Source organism: Tenrec ecaudatus, chromosome 1, assembly GCF_050624435.1.
Source record: "Tenrec ecaudatus isolate mTenEca1 chromosome 1, mTenEca1.hap1, whole genome shotgun sequence".
NCBI classification, from domain to species: Eukaryota; Metazoa; Chordata; class Mammalia; order Afrosoricida; family Tenrecidae; genus Tenrec; species Tenrec ecaudatus.
This window is the reverse complement of record NC_134530.1, coordinates 144,192,144-144,219,616: the sequence shown is the minus strand read 5'-3', so window position 1 is coordinate 144,219,616 and position 27,473 is coordinate 144,192,144. Positions and strand designations below refer to the sequence as shown.

The following is a 27,473-nucleotide window of genomic DNA, read 5'->3' as shown; positions in this document are numbered from 1 at the left end:
TTCATGTTGGGTCTCGAAGGACGAGACATGAATTGAGTTTTTTCCCCAAAGCCTTTTCTGAGAAGCTTTCAATAGAGAAGCACTCGTTGATGGGAAGGGATGGAGGGGCATAGAAAGGGGTGACAGAAGCACCTGGACATTAATTCCTGGACACGCTCCCTTGGTGCTGGCATAACTTTGATACCCTGAGCCAGGGGACTTTCTCCACGCAAATGATCTAGCTCTGTGCTGGCCAGCAGGGAGCCACCAGGCACCCGTGGGATTGGACTGAGGAGCCCATTGTTTTACGCGTGTCTATTTCACGAAGACCGCCGCCACATGGCTGGGGCTGGGGCGCACCCTCGTGGGTCACACAGGCCTCACTTGAGGCGTTCTGGTGAAACGCTGACACGGTGGGTGTAGGCTAGGACATCGCTGCTTTTTGAAGCAGCCCAGATGATTCTAAGCCTAAGGTGAGTCAGCCACAGGACCACGGATGCAGAGCTTGGTCCTCCAGTCTCTCACGCGTGGGGAGGACCGCTGGCTACACACTCATCCAGGATTACATCTGGATCTGGGCTTGCAGTCTGTGGGCTCTTCCCAACACCCCTCTGCCCCTGGGAGGGTCCATCCTGGGTCAGGCTCCTCAGCATGTTCAGTAGGAGGGTCAGGCTCTAAGGCTGCCCACATAGCCTTCTGGGTCTCTCCCTCTCTGCTGACCTGAGCCCCTAGCCCCAGTCCCATCCTGATCCCCAAGACGGTGCTCAGTCACCACAGGGCGCTGCAAGGAGCGAGGGGGGAGGCCGGGCCTGCTCTCCCTGCTTTGGAACAGCTCAGCGGTCAAGGCCCCTGGCCTTTATTTACAGTCCCCTCTGGCCTTTGGACAGAGCCCAACCAGCCATTTTCCCAGGCTGGGCTGGAGCAGGGGCTGGTGGCCAGGCCTGTGGTTTGGCTGATTATTGCCTGCTTCCCTATTAGGCAAATATGTAGATGAATGTGTTTGGGGCAGCGAGAATAGCTGAGACTTGGGAGAGAACTCTCCTGCTTCACATATCCTGGAAAATGCTTTCTGAGCTGGGGCTCAAGCGGCAGCTGCAGCCCACCCACCCACTACCCTCCCCTGCCCTCCCCCCCCCCCAGAAGCAGTTTTCCCCATGACTCACACATGGCAGCTTGTGCACTTCTTTTATTATTAAATATATAAGCAGCTTCCTATTTTTAAATAGATATTTAAATGACTTTATATAAAATAATTCACCACTTCCAAGTATAAAAACGAAACCTCACAGTGAGTGAGTCAATGCTCCCTCTCCGTGTCCTCGAAGAGCGGCTCCTGTCGGGCAGCAGGGGGACACCCAGAGGTGGCTCTGGGGCCCGCCCCGTGCCTGCCGGTGTCAACAAGCACCCACAAAGGGCTCCTACAATGGGTTGGACTTGCTTTGTTGACTTTTTAAAAATACTGTACGTTTAAGGGGGTAGGGCGACATGGTTGGTAATGCCTTTTTTTTCCCTGTTTGTGTGTGTTTTTTTCCTTTCTTCCATACTTCCATTTTAAAATCCATACTTTCTAGTATCAAATAGAGAGTTTTCGAGAAGAAGAGCTAAATCCTCAGTGGGAGTCCTCCACTGCCCTGCCCTCAGCTGTTGGCATCGCCTGGGGGTGTTGGGGCAGGGGGCTGGAGCCGGAGCACCCCCTTTGTCAGGGCAGGCCGGTGCCGGGCCAGCGGCCCAGGCAGGGCAGGGTTTTCAGCGCAGGAACCAGGGCACAGCAGCATAAAGGGGCCAAGGGCCAACAGGAAACCCTGACACCACTGTCCAGGGTGGGGAGGCCCTGGCCGCTGAGGCCCTCAGGGGCAGGGCTGAAAGCAGGTGCTTTGACCCCTCTCCCATCCTGACTCACCTGGCCAGAGAGGGGATGGTTGTGGGGCCTGGGGAGAAAGATGGAGGGTGTTGACTGCCTAATGGGCTAGAAAAAGGAAGCGTGGGAAGAGAAGGGGCACTGGGTGCCAGTGCAGGCGGGGCTGGGTGCAGTCCAGTCCTGGGCTCCCAGCAGAGAAGACCCGGCCCGCTCGGCTCCAGGTGACTGCAGTGACAGCCGTCAACGGTGGCTGGTGCAGGAGGCGAGGGGAAGGCGGTTGGGCTTAGGGCCAGGGGCCAAGAACCACCTGTCAGAGCTCACCCTGAAGCCCCTTTCTCTCTGCTCTCCCCCCACCCCCCATGAGTCACTTCCCTCTTGGGGACTTCAAAGTGCAAGATGCAGCAACTTGGGGAACAATGGGCAGCCTAAGGACCAGCTAGGGCTACTCCCCCACCCCCTTCTCCCTGGAGTGTCAGGGCCACATGGGAAGGCCAGGTCTTCGGGCTTCCTCCATGGACAGGCGAGGCCAGCTCAGGTGCCCGGTTGGGAAGCTGGGAGAGGCTGGAGGGTGGGAGGATGGACGGACGGACGGACGGACGGATGGCTGTTCACCTGGGCGGGGCGGCCCAGGTCGGCTGTACAGCAGGCAGGTTCAGTGTTCACAGTGCAATGGCTTCCTTCATGAGGGGCGGCCTCCACGTGGCCTCCTGGGTGCTCTGGCAGGGGCTGGAAGGAAGGGAGCAGGGAGGGGGGGCAGAGGCAGCGTTCGGCCCTCCCTTTGGCATCAGGAGCAGGCCAGGCAGGTCCTGAGGGCAGGGCTAGTCTCCCTTCTCCACCCAGCAACCAGAGAGGGCACTTAGGTGAGGGAAGGGTGTAGAATCTTCTGGGCTGTCGGCGCAGACCTGCAGCAGGTCCAGAGGCCTCTTCCCGTCATTCGGGCTGCACGCGTCTTCCCAGAACTCCAGCCTACGCTGTCCCGCCCTGCCAGTCTCATGTTCCTCTCAGTGGGAACGTGCCCTTGCTTGCTCTTGCCACCAGGCGGGTCCTCTGGGCACAAGGGCTCTGCCAGTTCCTCAGCCCCTGGTCTGCTCTCCCACGTCCACAGGCCTGGGTCCCTGACCCAGGTGTTGGCTTCGAAGGGAGCGTGGGGCCGGCCAGCCGGTGCAGCCCCTGGGGGCTGAGGGTCCTGAGCCAGGCTTGACAGCCTTCTTCAAGCAGATAGGAGCCTCCAGGGCCCATAATAAATACTGGCAGCTCGGGGGGCAGCTCCCCTGAGCCCTCTTTCAGTCAGGTGAGGGTCAGAGGGTTGAAGTCGGCGGGGCCCCAGCCTGGCTGTGCTGGTCCAGTCCTGGCAGGCAGGGCCGCTCGTCCTGGGCAGGCCACCATCCCAGGGGAACGGCTGGGGAGGGTTGGTGGTGAACGCCCCATTACTTCTCCGCCTACGGAGAGGCTGTCCTGTGCGCCCAGCTGTAGGGAGAGAGAGAGAGAGAGAGAGAGAGAGAGAGAGAGAGACTCGTCAGCTGAATGGAAGTGGACGAGGGTCGCAGAGGACATGGGTGGGAGAGACAGGGCCGCGTTCCTGCGGGCTGCGGCAGGGAGAGCTTCCTCCCGTCCTTTCCCGCGCCTTCCCAGCCACCTCAGACACCACAGAGGGGCCAGGCGGCCTTCGCTGGACACGGTCCAAGCCTCTGGCCAGACTGGCCTCACCTCCTACCTCCTCCTGAGGGAACCAGGGACCACAGGGGAAGGCTATGGGGTTGGTGGAGGATTGAGCAGGGCCGCGTGGTGGGGGCATTCATTGCTCAGGGGCCTGGCAGGGACGGAAGGGGACACTTGAGGGACAGCTGCTCCTCTGGCAAGGCCAGAAGGTCACAGGGGGGCAAGGGTGAGGGGCTTTTCATCCTCGCCTCCACCCTGCTCTTCAGATCTGAGAGTCCTCAAGGATGCTTTCCGATGGCAGGGAGGAGGCAACTGAAGACCAAGAACTGAAGGCCAGAGTGGAAAAGTCTAGAGGCAGGGGTGGGACCAGGAAACTCCCACCATGCCATTAGGCATGCTAACCCCTAAGCAACCCAGCTGCTTCCTGGATGGGCTCTGGCCTCCCCCATCATCCATGGGCGTCAGGGCCCTGCCCTCTCCCCTCCAAGCCCCCCCTCCACCCCCCTGTCCCAGCATCCCCAGAACACTTTGTCCTCAGAGCAGAAATCCCCTGGACTCCAGCCAACAGTTTGACTTGGACCCTGTGTGGTGCCTCCCACCCGGCTTGTCCACAGACCCTGCTGGCAAAGCCCGGGGTGGGCATGGAAGGAAGAAGGGACCTCGGCCTCTGGCTCCCAGCCCATTCCCATGCTCTGGAGGGAGCCAGAGCCCATACAGGAAGCAGCTGGGTTGCTTAGGGAGCCATGCTGGGTACAGCCAGGCCACAGGCCCCACTGGGCGCAGGAGGGAAGGAGGGCCAGTGGGGCAAGCTCCGGCCAGGGGCCCCATCTCCCGGTCCCCTGGGCTGAGTTTTCTTTGTGTGGCTCATTCTCCTCTCGCTGTCTCTGCCTCCAGTCCCCAGTCTCTGCCTCCAGCTTTCCTGTCCATCTCTGCCTCCACCCCCACCCCACCCCCATCCACCTCTGCCTCCAGTCCCTGTCTCCATCTCTACCTCCAGCCCCCTCTCCAACTCTGCCTCCAGTCTTGGTCTCCATCTGTGCCTACAGCTCCCCTCTCCATCTCTGCTTCTAGCCCTCCTCCGTGTCCCTGCCTCTGGGACTCTCTCGCATCTCTCTCAGAAGAGCACCAGTCAGTCTGGGGGTTGACACTGAGTCTCCCAGCCAGGGGCAACCTCAGGACAGGACCAACCTGATCTTGGTGGGACAATCTGAAGAGGCGGAAGAGGAGGGCTGAGGGCAGACAGGGGAGGGAGCCAAGACTAAACAGGAGACAGCCAGTAGACAGACAGTGGCATCCCAGGGACCGCTGCTCACTGCCACCCTCCCAGCTCACAGCCTTGTCAGGGGCCCAGCTGACCCAGCCTTCCCACAAAATGGCTCCCAGGATGCCAGGGTGTGTTTTCTTGATCTCTTCTAAATAGGCCCCCGCCACACACTTGGAGCATCGGTCAGATCCCCTCAGTCTCTGGAAGTGCCCTAGCACTGTCGCATGCACCTGGGAAGGCCCTAAGCACTTGCTTGCATTTGGTACGGGATATGATTGGCAACTTAAATGACTCATCCCAATGACCCAGGCAGTCAAGACAGTCAATTAGCCAATCAGACAGCTTATCGATTAGCCAGTCACCTTACAAGAATATTGCCCCAATCAAGAAAGCTCATAGGTTCACTGTCTTCTGAGCTGGTCAGATAATAGTCAATAAACTAGTTGGACAGTCAGCCAGCAGGTCAGTCAGTCAGAGTCAATCAGCTGGTTAATCATTAGGCAGAAGGTTCATCGGCTAGAGACAGCTGGCCACGGCGAGGCTGTGAGTCCATCCGTCAGACCAGTCCACATTTATTGATCTGTTGGCAAGTGTAAATTAGCCCTGTCTATACTAGAACTCGGGAGAGAAGAAAAACGCAAAAAAAGAAAAAGAAAAAAAGTAGACATATTCCCTGCCCTAGAGGAGATTACAACCTGGGTAGGGTGTGGGAGATACATAGACACAGAAGCTAAGACTTAAGAACTTACAACAACAACATTCAAATAAGTGCAAAACCGTTCTAGTATTAGTGAAACAGAGCAGGAGGGCTGGGAATGAAGGAAACCGCCAGAGGACAGCGGGCTTCTGATGGGCTAGTGGTGGGCCGAGGGAAGGGGGCATGGGGCCGTGGTCTGGGGTGCCAGGGAGTGGGGGTCAGAAGAGTAAGGGCCGAATCTTTACCAAGAACGTGGGCAAAGACACTAGGAGACCCTCTTCAAGGCCTGGGGGCCCCAGTTGGGGCTAGCATTTTCCCCAGGCCTGGGTGATGGACAGAAATAAGCAGGTGTTTTAGCAAGGGTGCATATCAAGTCCTGCAGTTCCGTTAAAAAAAAAAAAGACTTGTCCAAGTAAAAGGTCCGGCTTGCATGGAGGTGGATGGGGACCGGGACTAGGAGTTTAAAGAGGGCACCCGTTCACCACGTGACCACAGAGTGCTGAGGTCTTAGTGCGGAAAGAGGTGTGCATGGGGGGAAGAATACTGTCCCGATCAAGGAGGGTTATGGGCCCACTGTACTCTGAGCTGGTCACACAACATCTGGAGGACTGTGTCCAGGGCTGGCTGCCACATTTTCAGAGGGACATTGACAAACGAGTATGTCCAAAGGTGGGCGACCAGGATGGTGAGGGGTCTGAAAACCACATCATATAAGGAATGTTTGAGGGACTTGACTCCATGGAGCTCAGAAAACCCTGCAAGGGGCTATGACTAACTGACTTGAAAGACATGAGGCGCTCAGAAGGACTGGTGTAGAGGGGGCAGGGAAGGCAGCAGAGCCTTCTCTCCACGCTCACCGGAGATGGCCCGGGCTGTGGCTGCCTGGAATCGGGAGTGTGTGGCCTTCAGTTGGCGGAGAGAGGGGGGATACTGAGCCAACTGACCTCTGAGAACCCTCCACGCCCGAGGTTCGAGGTTCGAAGGCCCCGTGATTAAGGGCCAGGGAGGTGGAAAGGACCTTGGCTGAGGAGAACGGCCAGAGGGGGGAGCAAACAAGAGCGGGAAGCATGGGAAGGGCAGCTGCGGTGGGGGCTCGGAAGCCACCGGCGCACATGTTGGGTTTGAAACAGCAGCCCAGAGCTACTGCAGATTCCTTGGCAGTACAGAGAGAGGGCTGGGGTTTCTGTGGGTCCAGGAGATGGCTGCAAGACAGCGGACTGCACACAGAGATGCAGGGGAGAGGGCATGGTGCTGGTCTCCGAGGCGGCGGCGGTAGGACTGACCCGAGGGCCGGCCTGGAGAGGGTGGTCCACACCAGGGGATGGACGGAAAAAGGGAGCAGAGGAGAGGGGGGGTTTCGGGTGGGGGGAGGGGGTGTACGAGTGTCTGGGGCACCGGGGGAACCTGAAAAGGGTGTAGCTCGTTTTAAGTGGTAGAGTGAGCTCAAAACCAGCGTCTTACCTTAGCATCCCTCTATACTGGCAGCTCCATCTGTTTGTCCTCATCCTGGGTCAGAGGGCTGCAGACGGACATGGAGCTGGTATGAGACGTCAGCAGGCTTAGGGAGAAAGGGCCCCCTAAGTAACGCCCCAGCGAGAAGCCAGGAGAAATCCCAGATACCTAGAATGAGGGGAGTCTCCCCCCACACCCCATTCCCTCTGCACTGCCAATTCCTCAATTTAAGTGGGAGAAGCCGTCCCGTCCCCACCCCCAACCCCCACCGCTCCCAACCCAATGCAACTATACAGGGAAAGCTAGGCTCCCAGGCCTTCCCCTGAGGCCCCTCACCTGTCCTCTGGCTGTTCCAGGGGGGATTCTGCTGCCTGAGGCTCTCGATGGCTCTGGAGAGAGGAAAGCCGGCTCCTGAGGGGCTGGGAGACCCAGGCGAAGCAAGGGCCCCTTCCCCAGCCAGCATAGCCCAGAAGAGTGGCAAGTCTCCCCTTCTGTCCCCGGCTACCCAGGGGCCAAGAGACAGCTGTGTGGCCTCCCCACTGGAAATCATCATGGGTCCTCATGCCCAGTGCTGCAGAGCCCCAAGGCTCAGACAGACAGACAGACAGACAGACACACACACACACACACACACACACACACACACACACACACACACACACACATTTTCCTTCTCCGCTGGACCCATTCCTTTCTGCTGACCCCTGAGTCAGCTGAGTCTTCAGCAGTCTTGAAGAGGCTCTCGCCCCCCATCTCTCTATGCTGTGCTCAGTCCGCTCCCTTTCTGTGCCTATAGGATGGGGGGCTGTCCCTCCACCCCGCCCCGGCAGCTCCTCTCCCTCCGCCGCCCTTCTTCTTACCCGCCGCCTCCGCCTGTAGAACAGGAGGCCGCCGACGGCCAGCAAGACCAGGATGATGCTGGGCACCAGCAGGCGGAAGACAAAGCCAGGGAGTTTGGGGTCGGAGGGTCCCACATGCTGCCTCTCACTGCCTGCATCAGTCAAAGGGATGGGGTTAAGGTGGGCCTGGGGCCTGGCTGCCCCCTCCCTTGCTTGTCCTCCTTCCAGCTCCGTGGGGCTCCTGCGATCCCTGGTGCTCCGCTTGCCCTCCAGCTCCCCGAGAGGCAGCACATTGCCCCCTGAGCGGCTTCTGGGGAGGCTTGGCTGAGCAGAAAGAGTGGAAACTCTGCGGAGGCCTTGTGGGCGCAGAGTCAGTGTCCTAGGGGCGCCCGGTGTCTGATGGCCTCTGGGCAGGGCCAGCGTCCTGTCTGTCTTCTCAGATGTCCAGGCTTGGCCCATGGGCAGGGCAGGGTCTTCACTGGGCAAAGCAGGGCCAGCGCTGTCTGCCGGCTCCTGGGCCTCATCTGCTCCGGCTGGTGGAGAGGCTACCAAGAGGCGGTCGCTGGGCCTGGCACTCTCTGCCTGGATGCTGCCCTCTCCCGACCTGGAGGTGGTGGGTTCGGTTCCTTGAGGTGCAGGACCCTCATTGGCCTCTCCAGAGGACTCTTCTGGGGCCCAGTTGGTGCCCAACAGAGGGTCAAGGATGCCATCCATCCCAGGACTAGGGTCCCCGGCAGAGGTGTGGGGCGGAGGTGAGCTGGCCGGGGGGCTGCCCTCGACGCCTGGGGTCTCTGGACTCCCCAAACTCTGGCAGGTGCTCCTTGGGGGTCGTTGCTTGGCATTTCCGGGGTCCACTGACTGAAAGGCCTGCTCGCTGGGCAAGGAGGAGCTGCCCTCCACCCCCTCGGAGTCCGCCCAGCTCAAGGCAGCCATGGGGGCCATGGAGGGGGCGAGGGGTTGGTGAGGGGAGGCTGAGGCCAGGTCACTGCTAGGGGAGGCTTTGGGGTATAGGCAGTTGCAATCAGGCCTGGTCACCACATCTGAAAGAACCACAGAGAGAGAGGGGGAGAGAGAAAGATGGGGAGGAGATAGAGTCACCAGCATCTAGCACAGCTTTCTTAGAGGGGCCGAGAAAATGGGGGCCTGGGCCTGGGGGTCCCCACACCCACTAACCCGGCCTTGGGGCCAAGGAGAGGACTATGGGATGGCGTGGATGCGCACACTCCACCTGGGGGTGGAGGGAGTGAGGGGTCTCAGGGGTCAGTGCAGGGAGAGGGCTTCGTACACAGCCTGTGGGTAAGGTCAGGGAAGACGAGAGAACCACTGGCCTTGCTAGAATTCCGGCCAGCCAGATGCCATGCCAGGGTGCCAGCAGCCAGAGCCTCATGCTTGAGAAGGGGCCTCCAGGACTCACACAAGAACCCCTCTGGCCCAGACACCATGCGGGGTGGAAAGCAGAGAGTTTCATGCACAGCCAGCGACCACACGGCCACAGCCACAGGCAAGAACCCACTGGAGCTAGAACACGGCCGTGGCTTGAGGCCTTGGTACGGAAGCAATGAGATAGGACTTGGCCACCGGCAGGTGGCCGAGTCTCGGGGGAGCTGTAGGGGGACACGTGTGGCACAGGACGCAGAGACGAAGACACGCAGGACACACAGGTATGCAGCTGAGCCAGCACTGGGAGAGTTTGAATGATGCTCAGACTTCAACTCCTGCCTGTGTCCCTTGAGGGGACACACTCCAGGCATCCTGGGGACTTTCGGAGCCGGGCTGTCCTGGTGATGCTCAGCAGGGCTGCTGGGGCATGGGCCCTGGCCCCTACACCAGGCCCTCCACACGTTCAGCCAGATAGCGCCCGTGGGAACAGCCTCCCGCCGACAGGCTCCTCAAAGAGAGGGCTGTGCTCCTCCCTGATCTCTCAGGCAGCAGTGTGATCTTGGTGCCTTGGCATGCAGACACATGTGAGTGGACATGCACACACATGCCAGAGGAGACATGTGCCCAGGAAGACCCAGAGGTACATGAAGCCACACATGTACATGACACAAGCACATCTACACACACAGGAGCACGAGTAGCAGAACAAGTAGTCCCTCCCCTCCCCTCACTGCCTCCAACCCGCCAGCCCTACCCCTGCCCCTGCCAGTCCGGCCCCTCCCTCTCTCCCCTCTGACTTACCTTGGCCAGAGCACTTGGCAAAGCTGTCCCTGCAGTCCTTGCTGAAAACGTTGCCGTTGTTTTGAAGGAGCTGCTTTGTTTCATTAAAGACGTTCTTGACCTTCTCCAGCAACTGGAGGGGCGTCTCATTGAAGGTGCGCACGCAGGCCTGCCAAGAGCGCGGGAGGGAAGCCCCGTGCTCAGTGGGACCGTGGGCCCCAGCTCCCCACCCCACTGCCAAACTCTCCATCTTCTTTCTCCCATCCGGCCCTGCTTCCTTGGCTGAGCGCTTGGCTGCCGCTCAGCCCTGAGGTTGGGGGAGGCTCTCAGACACCCGCACACAACCTTGTGGGGATTCGCAGGGAGCTGCACAGGGAGCGAGCCTGGGGAGGGGATCCCTGGAGGAGCCCTCGGAGGGTGGGTCCATCAGGGTCACTTGCCCGGCCCCCCACTGTTCCAAGTGTGAGTGCTCTGAGGGTGTATAACCAGGGGAGTAAGCAGCCCCCGGCTCTAGGGAGAATGTCCCCAGGATCTGGCTGAAGAGGAGCAGGAGTGGCTCGGGCGTCGGGTGGGTGGTGGTGTGTGGAGAGAGTGACAGGGAACGTGGTGTGAGAGACCTGTTTTGAGAATGAGGATGGCAACTTATGTATAAATGTGCTTGATGCCCTGGATGGATGGATTGTGATAAGAGCTGTGAGAGCCTCCAATAAAATGATTTAATCTAATTAAAGGAACAACCCGCCTTATCCATACCCACTGCCCTCAAGTCCATTCCGACTCACAGTGACCCTATGTAAGGTTTCTGAGATGGTGAATCTTACCGTCAGCCTCGTCTCTCTCCTGCAGAGCAGCTGGTGGGTTTGAACTGCCGGCTTTGCAGTCAGCAGCCCAGTGCCTACCCCAGAACCACCGGGCTCCTTCATCTTATCCACAGAGGGGAGAGGAAAACGGCAAAGACACAGACCTGGGGGCTGGCGAGGCGGCGGCAAGCCTTGGGTTTTAGAAAGCTTTCCTCTGTGGCGTGGTGGGGCATAGGTCCCTCTCTGGCTTGGTGCCACCTGGGCCCTACACCCACTGAGGCCCTGAGCAGCTTTCCCACTCCTGGTTTTCCCTCCCTCTCAGACCCCCATACCAGACCCTTCTCAACCTGGCTCCCGCTGTTCTTGTTACGGGCCCTGGAGTTGGTTCCGACCCACAACAGAGCGACACACTGGCCCAGTCCCCAGTAGTCCTCACACGTGTTCCTGTGCCCGAGCCCATGGCTGCAGCCTCGGTGTCAATCCCTGTCCTGGAGGGCATTTCTTGTCTTTGCTGCCCCTCCGGGGCCTGGCCTCTCCTGACAACACGTCCACAGTATGTGCTTGTCTCTAAGGAGCACTCTGGCCGAACTTCTTCCAAGAGAGATCGGCCTGTCCCTTCAGCCGTCCGTGGTACTTTCAATACTGACCCCTATGTGCCCACATTCCTGGGGCTCAGGCCTGGGCCTGCCTCTCCTCTCACACATGCCGACCATTTCAGGACTCCCCAGTAACAAGGAGTTCCTGAAACGGAGCCAGGCTGGGCAGAGCTCTGGGCCTGACTACATTGCAACGTACCAACCCCTCCCCTACTCACTGCCCACTCGGGCCTGTGTGTAAAACAGAAGAAAAAAATGACCCGTCGGTGGCCAACTCCACCTCATGGCCACCCCACGGGCATCAGAGGAGAACAAGGCTCCAGTGGGTTTTCAACAGCTGGAGTTTTAGAGCTGGGTCTCCAGACCTTTCTTCTGCGCATGACAGGACTTCAATGAAGGGAATGCTAACCAGACTCGTGGATGAATGAATGAGTGAGTGGACAGGATTCCGGGGTCCAGCTCCGGCACTCAGCAGCTATGGAGCACTGACCGAACGCATCATCCGATTGGAGCTAACATCCTCACCTATAAAATTGAAATAACCCCTCCTGCCAGCCACTCCCCTGAAGTTGTTGTAGGAAAGAGGTCCACCGGCTGGCTCTCCTCCCTTCATTAACTTCTGTCCCCCCGACACCTCCCTGCATCCCTCACAGAGGAAACAGGACTTGGTGGTGCAAAGTGCCCCCAAAGTGCCCCGTGCTCTGTGACAGCAGTGAGATGCCCTCCGGAGCCCAGGTCTCCTTAGCTTCAAGGGGTCCCTCACTCTTGGACTCTGCCCCTCACCATCCAGTGTCAGCCCAAGCAGGGTCTTATCAGCCACTTATCAGCATCGCTTAGGTGGGGCTACTTGGCGGAATGCATATTCCTGGGCACCCCCTAAGACCCCGTGAGTCAGACTCTTGTGGGCAGTAGCCTGGGAGCCTGCATTTCAAATAAGCTCCCCAAGCAATACCTACGACCCTCGAGACGGAGAGCCACACATGGAAAACCTAGCCTTCAACAAAAAAAGTTCCCCGAGTCTGTGTCTGCCGCCCCTCCCCTCACCCTTCCTCCATGTCAGTGTCTCCGCTTCTCCGTTGCCTCTGATCTGGTCCTGGCCTCCGGCAGCGCATCTGTCGGAGAGTTTGTGGCCCTTATCAGGCTTGGTTTTGTAACATTATTTGATAAAGCTGATAAAGCTCCTTCCTCTATCTTGAAACGCTGTGTCTTGGGTCCAGTGGTTCCCCCACGCCCCAGTTCCCCCTGGTTTCCCTCTCACCTTTGAGGCTGCCCCTCTTCTGCCAGACTCTAAATGCTTGGGTGACTCTGGGCTCAGCCTGCGACTCATTCTCTTCGCCCAGTACAGTCGCCAGGCTGCACAGACGACTCAGATGCTGCTGATCCTGCGATCCTTGTCTGTCTGTCAATCATCGCTAGCTATCATCTCTACTTATCTATAGTTCAAGATAGCATGCTTGATAAAGTAGCAGTGCCGTGAAAAGGATGACGGACACAGTGGCTGGGTCGATGGGCCCAAACATAAGGGCAATTGTGCAAACGGCGGAGTCTCTCTCTGAGTCAGAACGTACTGCACAGCACACAACAACAACAACAACAACAACAAGATGTCTATTTAGCGACCTGCTCAAAATCTCTCTTTGGCCATTTCCACACACCTCAAGATCAGTGTCCCCAAACAGAGCTCCTGGTCGAGCCCCCACACCTGCTCCACCATCTGACCGGCCCCATAACAGCACCGATGAAACATCCGGCGGCTCAAGAACATGCCCTGGGACTCCTCCCTGGCCCTTTCCCTCAGCTCCTCCCAGCAGCCGCGTGGACCAAGTCTCGCTGGGTCTCTGCCTCCAAACGTGGTGAGAACACGACCACTGGCCTGCCCCTTCACCGCACCACCTGGCCCAAGCCAAGCTGTCTCTCTGTTTTCATGTGCACCCCTATGGTCCATCCTCCACTCAGCAACCAGGAGGCCTTATGATGCCTGAGTCAGGTTCGGTCACTTGCCTCCTCTCAATGGCTTCCTTTGCCAGTAAGACCAAGTTCCATATCTTTAAAGCCCCCAGGAGATGGCTTCTGCCTCCTCTGTCCTTTCCCTTCCATGTCCCATGTCCAGCCTGCTCACTGCCTGTGGGGTTTTGGGGTACGCACATCCCTGTCCCCCGGAAGTTTGCGTCTCCTGCACCCTGGGCTGGGGCACTTCTCAGCTGATGGTTTGCGACCTCTTACTCAGCTTTGTATCTCAAATGAATACATTCCTCACTCAGAGCCTGCCTCTTTATCCCTGTTCCCACCCCATTCCAACAAGAGACATCCCATCCCACCCCATTTCTTTCTCTGGGGCTTGTGCTTACTGCCCACTATCTTGTCAGCTCATGCCTTTGTCTCCCTGGCTTCTTCTCCAACACCACTGTTGCCGTCCTACCCTCCACATAGTTGACGGACTCACACTCTCCACACCACCTCCAAACCCGAGTTCCATGAATGTCATGGCTTTTTTGTCTATTTCCATCACAACTGTTTCCTAGTGCCCAGAACAGTGCCTGCTATCCAGTAGGCCCTCGATGGCTAGTTGTTATTAAAAGAATATAATTCTGCTTTAATTATTATCTGTTTGTGACATTGTTTGCTTCATGGCTGCTGACCTCATTTGAAGGAGACAATGGTGGTGCTATGGGTAGGCATTGGTGCTATGGGTTATGCAAGGTTGGCAGTTCAAACCGACCTGCTGCTCCTTGAGAGAAAGACGAGGCTCTCTGTTCCTCTAAAGAGTCGCAGTCTTACAAGCCCTCAGTAGGGTCTTAAGGAGTTGGAGTAGACTCGGTAGCAGTGGCTGAGTTTGGCTTTCGGAGCCTCCCATGATTAGAAGCCCTATGAGGATTTCTTGTCCACAATGACACAGTCAAAGCCAAGACTGCATCTCCTGAATAATGAGTCCTCAGCAGAGGCTTGTGGGATTGAGGAATGGATGTCAGTGAGTGAATGATGCCGGGAAGCAAGGTAAGGGAAAACACTCAGTGCTTACGGGTACAATGGCAGTGAAGGCCAAGGCCAGGTGCCTAGGGGTCCTTGGGCAGTGAGTGGTCCCCCCACTACTTGTGCTCCCCACAGCCACCCTCTGCCTTAACTCAGAGCAGGCAGCTCCGGGACCATCCTACCTTGCCTTGTTCTTCATGATCCGTGGCGAAGCAGTGCTTCAGCCTCAAAGAAAGCTCTTGGAGCTGCACAGTGGCATTGGCATTGGGGGTGTTGTCTTTGAAGCGCAAGGTGTCCTCCATTATGTCTTGCACCAGGAGAAAGGCCTTCTTAAGGTAGCACACGGGGTCACTCTGGGGAAAGAGAGAGGGAGGAGAGAGAGAATATAAGTCGTGTGGTCTGACTGTGCACCCTGGGGAAGTGGGCTCTGTGCTGAATAACCCCCTCACACCCTCTTGCCTCACACTCCAGGGGCTGCACCCTCCCCCCTGGGGCAAGGGCACTATGCTGTCCTCAGTTGCTCTTTTAAGCTCGCTCTGTGGGGTCTGCCACTCCTGGGAGTTAGGGCTGAGAGAAGGAGATGTGGCTTCTGGTCAGTGAGACTTGCGGCGTTCTGGGAGTGGGGCATTCGTCGGGACAGAGGCACCCAGGAAGATGGGTTCTGGAGAATGCCTCTATCGCTTTTCCTCTCTTCTCCCCTCCTTCCCTCTCAGAGTGGCTTTATGAAAGTTCTGCCCCATGAATCCCTTTAGCTCTCCAGCACGCAGAGGTTTCAGAGACTCCTTATGGTGCAGAGAAGTGGCTCAGTGTTCCATGCATCCACTCACTCCCCACCTGGGCCTTTAGCCACAGGAACGAGAAGCCCAATGGGGCAGGTACTAGAGATAGCATTCAGGCAGAGTCTTGGTCTGCAGAGACCACCATCTCTTCAAGGAGACAGTGCAAACCCTCATTGTGGTGGGCCGTGGCCTGGGTTCTAACAGAGGTGTGTCTGGGGGGGCCTGTGGAAACTCAGATGAGCACGACCTCCGGGTAGCAGGTGAAGCAGCGGGGGCAACTGGAAGGGTTTGAACAAAGACTTGGAGGCAGAAAGTTGGCAAGGGATAGGGGGGAAAGGGTGAGCAGGTTGTGCGGTGGGGACGGGAGTTCATAACTGTCTGGCTAAGCAACCTGTGCTTTCTCTTGCTGTGAAGGGGGCCGTCTACACCTTTGGGGGAAGGAAGTGAGAGCCACAGGCTGGGGTTTCAGAAAGCTCCGCCTAGTGGCGGCATGCGCATGCCACTGGAAGCAGGTGGCCAGTTCGGAGGCTCCTGAAATTCCCCAAACCACCACCAGGTGAGCAGTGTCACGTGGGGGTGGGAAGGGCTGGACGGTTCCCTGGTGTCGGGAGGATGGAGGTGATACCCCGGAGGGAAGCATAGATTTGTCTGAGGCCCTGGAACCCATGTCCAGCATCACTGGGCAGCTCCCTTAGCCTCTCAGAAGGTGACAGATGAGCAACCTTCCTGTGCCACATCATGCTCTTGGCAGAATGAGCTAGAAACGGGCCTGGCCCAGAGGAAGCCCTTGATGTATGATGTGTGAGAAAAGAGAAGCAGGGACCTTGAGTCCTGGACCCAAACAGGCCCTGGCGCCCCACATCCACCTCCCGGCCTGGGTCCAGGCCTTCCTACCACGCTCTCACATCCACATGCGCTTGGCTTACACAGGCTGTCACGTGGGACTCACCAACTGGTCCCGGTCTACAAACTCAAAGGCGATTTGGCAGGATGTCTGCATCTGACTGTCAATCTGTAAGAGAGAGGAGGCCGGTGGGGTCAGGGTGGCTGAGATGTCCCGAGCCTGCCTCCTTCTAACAAGGATTGGCGTTTGGGGGAGTGGATCGAGGCTTGAGTGTTTTGACTTCTCCCCACCAGCCCTGGAAAGATAGAGCCAAGGCAGGGGGAGGGACGTAGAAGAACAAGACGCTTCCTCCCTCCACCTCCCGTGCCAGCTTGTTATAAGGAAGGATTATCTAAGCGTGTGCAGAACAAAATCTTCCTCTGAGAAGTAGTGAGATCCCTGTCATGACAGGAATTCAAACAGAGGATGGATCAGCTCTGGGGACCCAGGAGCTACAGGGTCTGGTGCCTGATGCCCTCCAGCCCACCTACCCCCAACCCAAACCCCGGAGCAGTGGCTCTTGGCTGTAAACTCAGAGAACACTGTGGGTGCCTACGGCCGTGGCACCCAGGGAGAGTGGTACAGGCAGTGCAGGGTGGGGAGGCCACGTGGGGGTCCAGCTGGCCCTAGAGCTGGCCTCAGCCCATGCTGCCCCTCCCTGCTCGACTGGCCAGAAGGATGGTAAATTGCTATCTGAGCAGGCTAGCAGCCGAGACATTCAACTGATTCCGCCTGACTGGACCATGCTTGGAAAGACTCCGTGGGCCCATGTAGGATGGGCACCAACCCCTTCGTGGTCTGGATGAGCAAGCCATTCCAGCCCTGGGACTTGGGCAAGGCAAGGGCCAAGGAATCAGAGGTGGAGAGTTAGGCACTTCCCCTGCAGATCTGGTCCAGGGCCTGGCTCCTGACCGGGGCTGGAGGACTGTGACACACCAGGTGCCACGCAGGCTCCCTGGAGGAGGCCACAGCTCGCTGAGGGACAGCAGGCCTCTGAGTCCTTCTCAGAATTTGTGAATGATATTCCTGGGCAGCCGGCTGGGCAGCACAGGACACCGGCTGAAAGGTCACCCAGGCAGGTAGGGAGGGTTTTGGAAGTGAGGGAGCATCGATGGAGCTGGGTGGGAGCAACAGGTCCGATCACGCAGCCAGCCTGATTCTTCATCGTCATTGGCAACACCTCTCTCTGACCCTGCTCCCTGCCTCAGTTTTTCCAGGGGGGACATGGGGAGGTCAGTACAGTGGCGCTCTCACCAGGTGCTGCAGGATCTTCAAGTGGCCGTTGGTAATCATGTCTTTGCAGTAGCCGGGCACCTTCTCGGGAACACTCCTGCCCACCAGGAGGCTGGCCAAGAGCAGCCAGGGGCCCAGCCATGCCTGGGACAGAGAAGGCGTCATTTCGTCCCAGCTCACAAGACCCCCCCCACCCTCAACAAGGGCGCCCAGGACCTGCGGAGGGCAGGAAAACAAAAACCTCAACCCCGTAATCCTACGTAATCGATTCTTGCCTCGAGCCAGTCGTGACCCTGGAACCCGCTTCTCTCGATTTCCTAACAGCCACGGCACAACCTTGCAAACCACCCAAATGCCCCCTCCTCTGAGGAGCAGTCCCAGATTTACCCAGGCTACGCTTAACTACAATGAACTTCTGATGACAACGTGGGTGGTGGGCCCACCAGTCCAACTCCCTCAGGGCACAGGAAAATCCCCGAGGACAGGACTGGCATCTGCCGGTCATTCTGTCTCTGCGACGGCAAACACCAAGCCGGGCACCCCTCCTCTCTGGGCCACTTTCATGGACCAACTTCCAGACTGCCTGCCGGAGACCTGCTTCCCGGGCCCACGCCTTCCTCCCTACTGGTTTCACACAGGCCTGGCTGTGTCCATGGCCAAACATAGTTCCCTAGGAGACCCTTCCCTTGCTGGAGACCTCTTAGAGCTCTGGGTGTAAGTTTCAAGGAGACCCACGGAATGATTTCAGGTTCCAAGGCCGGCGCTTAGCCAGCCCAGACAGGAACCTGCCTCTCGGGCTCCAGCAAGCTCTGCATGCAGCCTGCTCAGCTCTTACCATAGTGGGGGCACTTTTCTGACAGCTCACTCCCTCTTTTAGCATCCACTGACCCTGTTGCTGTTCACCTCCAGAGTGAGGGTCATTGCTGACCCTTTGCCATGCCCCCCTCCTCATGAAGGGCCCCTATCCCTGGGCCTCAGCGCTCCCTTTCTCCAGACAGAGGCTGCCAGGCTCCAGGGCGATCCTTCCTCGCTGCTGTGCATGCCTCCAGATTCAGGGAAGTGCTGGGAGGGTGGGGTGAGAGCTGGCACCTTCCTGGCCTCTGGGATCTGGGCTCAGCCCCAGTAATCCAGACAATGAGACAAATATGGCAAATAAACAGCACATGGGAAAAACTCAAAGAAGTCATGCAGCAGCCTACACTAACATGCTTATTTACATACAATGAGAAGCCCAAGTGCGTGCAGACACCTACCCTTGCGGAAATGCCTCTTTGGCTCTGCACAGCCAGGCAGGGAGCAAGAAGAGAGACCTCAGCAAGGCCTTGAAGGATGGAGAGCAGTTGGAGGTAGAGAGAAAGGGGGCAAGGACTGAAGGGAAGAGGCCCTGGATGGCCCAATGCCACTCAATACAGGATCCCAGCAGGCCTCACCGGGGTGGATGCGGAGGGGCGGGAGGGTGGTTATGCAGGGGTTTGGAGGTTCTGCTAGGTGGTTTAGAAGGCAGTCCTGGGTGGGAATGGTTGCCCAGGCCAGGTGCCTCAGGTCCAGGGCCCAATGCAGGAAACTGGGTCATGCCAAAGGTGTACCTCTACCCTAAACTCGCTGCCACGGAGCCTCCGAGGCCCCAGGCTGGAAGGGGATGGGATGCGGAGGAAGACCACCCTATCACAGCCACTGCAAGATACTGGTAACTGAGGCCAGCCAGGGGAGGGCAGTGCGAAGTCGCAGGGCTTCGTGACTTTTGGAGCTATTTCAGGCACCATTCAAAGATCACTCAGCCGCCCCATGGTTGGGGCAGGGGGAGCTGACCCTGGCCCTGGTATCCGGGTTCTGCCTCCTAGGGAGAGCTGCGTAGCCACCCAAAGGTTAAGGCAATAACTTGTATCTGGCTGGGCAGGCTGCTCTCCGTCTTGCCTTCTCCTCCTACTCACCAGCCTCTGCCTCTGCGGGGCAGCCTCAGGACAGTGTCCCTGCTGCCGGCTTTTTGGGGATGCTGGGAGGTAGCAGGCCAGCCTCTAGCCCGTCAACACTGTCCACAGGTCTCTGGGGAGACTGGGATGGCTGGCCCTCAGACCCTGCCTGCCTGAAGCCAGCGGGCCCCTTCCACTCCTCTGGAAGTCAGCTCAGCTTTCCTTGGGCTTAGCCTTCACGGTCTTTCCTGGTGCCTTGCCCATCCCCTCACCCTGCCCCCTTTCCCTCCTCAGCCTCATCTCCTCTCTCTCGTTGGACTCTGCCTCCCCCGTGGCTCAATCCTTCCCTCTCCCTCTTCTGCAACCCCTTCCCCCATCTCCAAACATTTTGCTGCTCCCGGCCTGCCAGGTTCCGCCTCCCATCCACTCCACAGATCCTCGGAAGCAGACCCACTGGTAGGCCACTTACAGTTCATTAACAATGTCACACAGCACCTTCTGAGAGCTGCCTGCTCAGGGGCCCTGCACCCCCATTCAGCCCTGAGCCGCCCTGCCTCTGTGCCAGTCTCCGAAGCACCAAGCCTTCCTTCCACTTTCCTCCCTCCCTCCATATGACATTTTGCACGCAAACATTCCAGGGCTAGTCCCTCCACAGCCAGGCATCAAGTCAGCTCGGAGGCCCTGTTCCCCGAACGAACGTAGGCTTGGGGATGTCCCCATCGGTTGCCTGTGGGCTGGAACAAGTAGTGGCTTGCCGGCCTCCTTCCCTCCTGCCAGCAGGTTGCTGGGCTTGACACTGTCGGAACCCTGTGGTCCTGAACTTCCCCACACCCCTCCAGGATCTAGAAGCCTGTGTGTGGCAGGGGCGAAGGTGACCAGTGGGGAAGGCATGAGACCCACACCGGCAGCACAGCCACGCTGGTCCCTTAGCAGTTGGCTGGTCAAAAGGTCGAGAGGCCAGTGGAGGCAGGGGCGCCCTGGCTCACAGAGCCTCTGCCGCGCCAGGGGACCCCTCTCTGCTGCCCGTGGGTAGCTTCTCGGCGTCACTCGTCGCCTTGCAGTGGGGTGAGCAGCCAGCCCCGTGCCCGGGAAGCACCGCATCCCCCGGCGCAGCTGCAGGGCCCACCCAGCGCTGAGCGCCCGGGCCTCCGGGGCAGCTCCGCGCGCCAAGGCGGGAAGGCAGCCGCGACCCTCCGGCGCGGCGGGAAAGCCTCGGGCGGCCGGCGGGTCGGAGGCGAAGGGGCCGCGTTTCCCCGTCCCTCCCGCCCTGGGCCCGGCCCGCCACCGGCGCGGCTTACCGTGGGAGGGCAGCGCCCGGCAGCGCCGCGCGCGGTCATGCGGGCAGCGGGGTCCCCGGCGGGCGCGTCGGCCGAGCTGGCTCGCTCTCGCCGCGGCTGGAGTCGGCGCGGGGCCGGGCCGGGCGGCGCCGCCGTGCCGGGATGCCGGGTGCCCAGGGAGCGGCGGCGGCGGCGAGAGCGCCGAGGCAAACTTTCACTTTCCCCAGGCGCGCTTCACCGGCCAGCTCCTCGGCACAGCCTTTTAAGCGGGCTGAACATGTGGTTTATGGGAAATCACCCTGGACAGGCGCCAAACACACACACGCACACATACACACTCACGCGCGCGCGCGGGGGCGCGGGCGCGCGCACAGGCACCGACACCGACGCTCGCTCCGCAGGCCCACTGAGCAGCCTCGCGCCCGCGCCCCTCCCCCGCCCTCCGTCGGGCCAGCCCCGCGGCTCCGCTCGGTAGCAGCGCTCCCCTTTCTTCGCAGCGGGGACGCGGGGCCCCCGCCTCCCTGCCCTGCGCCCGCGCGCCTCGCCGGGCCTCGCCGAGCGCCTCGTCCCTGGCTCTCGCGGCAGAGCTGACGCTGTCACTCTCGTTCCATGAATTGTCCTGGGGGACTTTCCCTCTAGGCCCGAAAATTCCCAGCTAGGAGCAGGAAATGAGCCGAGAGCGAGGACCGGCGGCGGGAGAGAAGAGCCCGGCCTTTCGGAACGCGCGCTGCAGCCCCTCGGGAGCCAGCAGGAGGCAGCGGGTTTGCGCAGCCCCTTCCCTCCTAGCGGGTTCCCGGGAGCAGCCCGCCCAGCCTCGGGTCTCCAGACCCGGTGGAAGGGGACCGGCAGAGAGGCCAACCTGGCCAGGAGGGGAGGGAATGTGTCCTCGGAGACTGTTCTGGATGCCAGAAGACAGGGGCACTGGACCTTCGGCTGATGTAACTGGCTGGGACCCGTGCTCCCCAGCCCCGTGCAGGACTAGAGGCCAGGTCCCCAGCCCCACATTTCCCCGATGATTTGGAAAATGCTTTTGGAGAGTTGATGAATCACATTTTATGTCTGCACACGAGAGAATAAATCTAAATGAAACCTAATTAAGACGAGCCTGTTAATTACCATGCCAACTGCAGGACCTTGTCCACTCTTGGGTTCATTGTGATTCAAAGTGTTTCCGTCCCTTCTGTGAGACTTTCCATCCCCCATCCCCTGGGAAATGCCAGGGGACTTCAAAAAGTTCGTGGGGAAATTCCATTTTTTTTCGAAGCCTGTATAAAGTTGGAATTACATATACCTCTGTGTGTGTTTACATATATAGCATCTCTTGTCACTTGCTCAACAGACCCCTTGCCCCAGGGCTTCCAAGGGGGTCGTTTCCCTTTGACCCTTTGCTGAGGATTTGCATAAGAATCTCTGGATCCCATACATCTTTGGGGGTAAAAAGGTGCCTTCTTAGCAGAGACTTGAGTCCAAATGAGCCAGTTCATTCCTGGGCAAGGCTGGCTCCAACTGGCAACAGTGATTTCAGTCTTTGCTCAGGAGACCTGTGGCTAGTGGGTGAAACATGGGACCGTTAACTGCTAACGGTTGCTGCTTCCTGAATGAAATTGCTGCTCATCTCCCTAGACTCCCTCAGTAGATCAGTGGTCCCTTTTCCTGTGCTCACAGCAGACTTGGTTGTTCTTAGTCATCCTATCAGTGGCTTGTCATTCACTCCTTCTTCACATTGTTTGAAAAAATATCTTTAAGGTGGCCCTGATAAGGTAGCACACCAATGGTTAAGGTGGTGGGGGCTTTCGTCAGGCCCCATCCTGCTCTGAGCCGTCTTCCAGGGTGGCACCTGTATTTACTTAGCCCTGAATCTATGGTGTTTAAAGTCTAACTGATGCCCAGGTAAGGGTTGAATTGTACAAAGCCATCAGAGAATAATTTATTCATGGGACAAATGTGCACCAAGTGCCTACTAGGTGCCAGGCACTGAGCTGGCCACTGAGGAGAGGCCCCTCCCACCCCCTGCCCGCCCACCTCCCAGCCTGTAACTCTCAGGAAGGGAGGCTAGAGGCTGAGACCCTGCCAGAGGAAGCAGGCTGAGCACTTACTTCCCCTGGGAACATTTTTTTTAAGTGGTCCCTGTCCGATAAGGATTGAAGATAACATGTTGACACAGACACCACAGTTGTTGAGGCTGGTGAAATATTAGAGGAAGTAATGCAAGAAAGATAAAATGCTAAGCTTCTTGAGAGTCAACATTTTTCTTCTCCTGTGGGCCAGGGCAAGCTAAAGAGAGCGTAGAGAAGTTGATTTGGAATATAAATTCCTACCTAACATACAATAAAAAGTTGAAAACAAATGATCACACTCCCTCTTTCCCCAACCCACTCCCTCTTCAAGTTCACCGTTAGAACCTAACCCTGCCAGTTGAAGAGGGATGTCATTCTGCCTTAGTCTGAGACTGGGTCCTTGTTTCCCCGATGGCAAGATTTAAAAAAAAATCATTTTATTGGGGGCTCATACAACTCTTATCACAATCCATACACACATCCCTTGTGTCAAGCACATTTGTACATTTGTTACCCTCATCATTCTCAAAACATTTGCTTTCTACTTGAGCTCTTGCTATTAGCTCATTTTCCCTCCCTCCCCACCCACTCCTCATGAACCCTTGATAATTTATAAATTATTAGTATTTTGTCATGTCTTACATTGTCTGACGTCTCCCTTCACCCACTTTTCTATTGTCCATCGCCCAGGGAGGGGGTTATATGTAGATCCTTGAGATCAGTTCTCCCTTTCTACCCCACCTTCCCTCCACCTTTCACATATCGCCACTCTCACCACTGGTCCTGAAGGGGTCATCTGCCCTGGATTCCCTGTGTTTTCAGTTCCTATTTGTACCAGTGTACACCCTCTGGTTCAGCCAGATTTGTAAGGTAGAATTGGGATCATGATTGTTTGGCAGTGGTGGGGGGGGGGGTAGTGGCGCTGGGAGGTGAGGAAACATCTAAGAACTAGAGGAAAGTTGTTTCATTGTGGCTACACTTTTCAATGTTTCATTGTGGCTACACTGCACCCTGACAAACTCATTTCCTCCCCACGATTCTTCTATAAGGGGATGTCCAGTTGCCTACAGATGGGCTTTGGGTCTCCACTCCACACTCCCCCTCATTCACAATGATATGTTTTTTTTTGTTCTTTGATGTCTGATACTTGATCCTATCGACACCTCGTGATCACACAGGCTGGTGTGCTTAATTCCATGTGGACATCGTTGCTTCTCAGCAAGATGGCTGATTGTTTATCTTCAAGCCTTTAAGACCACAAATACTATATCTTTTGATAGCCAGGCACCATCAGCTTTCTTTGATGGTGAAATTCTTTATAAACCCTGGTCTGAACTCTGACTCCACGACTTTCAAGCAGTCTGATCTTGACAGCTCTGCTCGGCCATTTGGTGTATGACTTCAGACAAAGTCCACATTGTTTCAGCTGTGGTGTTTTCACCTGTGAAATGGAGATGTTGGCTTACTGTTCTCAGGAGGGTCTTGTAAAGATTGAAGGAGACATTGCCCATGAAGTAGACGGTATTATTATTATCGTGACCACTTGTATGAGTCTTAATCACAAACAACAGAGCGGCAAAGTGAATTTGGAAGTCCCAGTGACAGATTTAAGTTCCAACTCTGCTACTCGCTTGCTGTGTGACTTGGGACAAACCCCTTAATTCTTCCAACCTTCTCTGTCCCCATACATACAACGGCCATGATAAGCTCTTCATCAGGGAATGGCCGGCCAGGAATGGGTACTGAGTTATGAAAGCTCTCATTGGACTCTTTGGCTGTGGGATGCTGGGAGGCAGAGCTGGGGCTGTGGAGGGAGGCGTGAGGCCCTTACTGACGGCGCCTTCATGATGCACTGCAGCTTCTGAGTCAGTTGTCTTAAGATAAGAGATTCTCCATAGTCTTGACCCCAGACCAGCTTTGACACTGGACAAGGGGCAGTCCAGGCTAGGAGAGCACGTGGCATGCCTGCTCCGCTGAGCAGCTTGTTCCTGCACTGGGTCTGATACTCCTGTCCCCTGCCTCTGCCTGTCTGGTTGGGAGACCTTGGGTGGGCACTTCTGGGCTGGATCTGTGGCCCATTTTCATGTGGTTCCTTGGATTCTCGTTCCCTTGCAAGACAGTGTGTGCCCTTCCCTGGGCAAGGAGTGTGGGAAGCCTGGAACTGGATGCTTTTCCGCCCCATATTGCCTCAGAGGAAGATGCCGAGGCCCCCACCTCCAAAGTGGACCCATGTAAGGTCTGGGGTAGAGGTGTCAGAAGTGGGGGTGGGGTGGGGGCAGGGGTGGGAGGGCTCTCCTTGCTCCCTCATCAGATTAGCCACTGTCCCCTGCTGACTCCTGGTGGAGTCATGTCCGGAGCCGGGCCCTGGGGGAGGCTGAGAGGAATTTGGAACAATCCGTGATTTGAGGTTTCAACGATTTCCCAATGTAGCATCATCAAGGAGGGCAGAGGGAGTTGAGGAGGGACCCTGCTTGCCAGAGAAACGATCCAGGGTGGGAGGAGAGGGACTGAAGAGGGAGAATGGAGATGGATGGCAGGAAGTGGGAGGCAAGCCTCTTTGCCAGTTGTCAAAATGTCATTTCCTTGACATTCTTTGTCAGGCAATTTCCCTCTGAGATCTTTTCTAGGGCATGGTCTTCCAGCATGAAGGGCTTACTTGCTCACTCTCTGTTCCTTAATCTCTCTCTCTCTCTGAGGTGAGTTGAGTTGAGTTGTGCTCCCCTAAACTATGTAGTGTAAACCCTAAATCCTATGCCTGTGGGTATAATTGTACTGGGGGGTGAGGTATTCTTGGTTATGTCAATGGGGGCAATATCAGTGCAAGGCATGTTTAAAACCTTTCAGTTTTGAAATGTGAAAGAGCAGGCTAGGCAGGGTTGAGAGGGGGAAAGGAGAGTAAATCACTACCTAGCGGCTACAGGACTATTCACTTGGGTCAAGGGAAAGGCAATGTATCATGTGGGGGAGGTCAAGGATTAAAAAAATGACAGCAAAGGTTACTATGACACTCACAATCCTGCAGCCATCGTAAGAACACACAATCTCTACAGGCAGATTGATAGGTAGACAGGCAGGTGGAACAGAAGGTGAATGGAAAATCACCAAGAAGTATCTATGCGGGAACTTTGTGGAAAAATTCTGGTACCTTTTAATTATATTTTCCATGAAGTTTTTGAAGTCCTTTGGTATAGAGGCTTGGCACAGGATATTTCTACACCTGTGTGGGAGTCCTGATGGCGTAGTGGTTATGTGTTGGGCGACTAACCACAAAGTCAGTACTTCGAAACCGCCAGTGCACCACTGGAGGAAGACGAGGCTGCATATTCCTGTGAAGCGTTGGAGTCTCTTTGGGGCTCTAGCAGGAGAAGGCATCAGTTGTCTGGACAGTATAACCCAAAACATGATATCAAACCTAATCATATAATTTATATCCACAACATGAATGACAAAATTAAAAAGGAAGAATCGAAGAGGTCCTTACAAGCTCTGTTTTCTCATTTTGGCCATTTGTTTATTTGATGAGAGGGGGACAGTGCATTTGGAGTTTGTTCCACCAGGTCAGACTGTTAATCAAGCTCTCTATTTAGAGGTTCTGAAAAGATTGTGCAACAGTGTGTGACAAAAAAGACCTGATTCGTGGCAGATGGGTGACTGGTTTTTCCACCACGACAATGCACCTGTTCACTTAGCCATCTCAGTCCATCAGTTTTGGCAACAAACAAACAAAAACCAACCCAGCATGCCTCTCTTGCCCCACGCACCTGACTCACCTGACCTCACTCTGTGTGACTTCTTTTTGTTTCTCAGAATGAAGAGGGACATGAAAAGACAGCAATTTGGTGATTTAGAAGAGGTAAAGAAAGAAAAAAAAGAGGGAGGTGCTGTCAGCCATCTAAAAAAATGACTTAGAAAAAATGTTTCCAAGAATGGACTCGCAGATTTGACAAATATATTAAGTCTAACAGAGAGTCCTTTGAAGAAAATCAGGCTGTTTTGTTAAAAAAATTTAAATACATAGCTTTGAAAAAAACTACAGGTTTTTTTGGGTACCCCTCTTATTTGTATTCCCCCACAAATAAATAAGAGCTACAGTCTCAGAAACGCACAGGGACAGTTCTACCCTGCCCCACGGGGTCACTGTGAGTCAGAATCGACTTGATGGCAGAGGCCATGGTGAACACATTCAAAGCTATGGTAACACACACGAGGGCAAAGTCCTGCACACTTGTGAGCCATAACCAGCACTTTGAGGGGATGATCCAGTGGGACCACAGTCTCTAGGACATCCAGGACAATCAGCACAACATAGTCTGTAAAGACAATATTTTACATTTTAATCCGGTGAGTAACAATTGGAGTCCCAGTGCAGAAGCACGGATCAGAGAACAGGCCTGCCCAGGGCATTGCTCAAGGCAGAGAGCACTTCCAGGCGCCATGCTGGCTTAGGATTTTGCCCTTATAATCACCTCTCTGGTGCTGGGGTGTGGGGCGGTGCAAAGGTAGGTAAAGAAGAGAGAAAAGGCTTCTCCTTGTGCCCCAAGCAGCCACCCTTTCCAAGCCTGAGTCATGCCTGAACTGGGGAGGGAGACGTTTTGCACTGGAGAAAACAGCTGGAGAATAATCTGAATTTCAAAAATTTTTAAATACCTGAAAAACAAAACCATTCCTTAATGCCTGAGAGTCACGTGTGGGTACCGAGCAGTTGAAATGAGGCTGGTCCGAAAGGCAATGTGCTATAAGTGCACAAACCACCGCCTTTCCAAGACTTTGCATTACAAGAAGTTAAATATCTTATTGATAAGTTGTATATTAACTAGTTTAAAATGGCATTTTATATAGATTTAGTTAGATCAAATGCATTATTTAAGATGATACATGTATTAGATCCCAATGAATAATAATTATAAAAATAGATGATAATAATTTAAAAACAAAAAACTTATCAGCTGCTATCAAAGATACAACTATTTGGGCCAAAGCAGAACATCAAAGTCTCAAGGAAACAACTTGTCTGAAAGTACTAGTGGGATACCGTGGCACACTGCCCTGAGACCAGAAGA

At 56.3% G+C, this 27,473-nt stretch overlaps 1 protein-coding gene across 3 annotated transcripts; it reads right to left on the bottom strand.

Moving 5' to 3' along the window:
* Positions 1-1,150: 1,150 nt before the first annotated feature.
* On the bottom strand, positions 1,151-20,612 carry CSF1 (colony stimulating factor 1). 3 transcript variants are annotated; one of them, XM_075559181.1, is made up of 9 exons: positions 20,378-20,612; positions 17,191-17,313; positions 16,003-16,065; positions 14,457-14,627; positions 9,930-10,077; positions 7,770-8,788; positions 7,246-7,298; positions 6,919-7,015; positions 1,151-3,304 (listed from the first exon to the last, which is right to left on the bottom strand). In XM_075559181.1, the coding sequence occupies exons 1-8, from the start codon at positions 20,414-20,416 to the stop codon at positions 6,931-6,933; spliced, it is 1,701 nt and encodes a 566-aa protein (XP_075415296.1). In that variant the 5' UTR covers positions 20,417-20,612; the 3' UTR covers positions 1,151-3,304; positions 6,919-6,930. The 3 variants fall into 3 exon arrangements, with proteins under 3 accessions (XP_075415296.1, XP_075415302.1, XP_075415311.1); XM_075559187.1 differs by having other exon boundaries at positions 6,919-6,994; XM_075559196.1 differs by having other exon boundaries at positions 6,919-6,976.
* Between the last annotated feature and the right edge of the window lie 6,861 nt (positions 20,613-27,473).

Coding starts and splice junctions, on each gene's coding strand:
- CSF1 (XM_075559181.1), bottom strand. CDS start 20,416: ATGACCGCGCGCGGCGCTGCCGGGCGCTGCCCTCCCACG. Junction 10,078..14,456: donor ATCATGAAGAACAAGGCAAG/GTAGGATGGTCC, acceptor CGCTCTTGGCAG/GCCTGCGTGCGCACCTTCAA. Junction 7,299..7,769: donor TCTACAGGCGGAGGCGGCGG/GTAAGAAGAAGG, acceptor TCCTCTCTCCAG/AGCCATCGAGAGCCTCAGGC.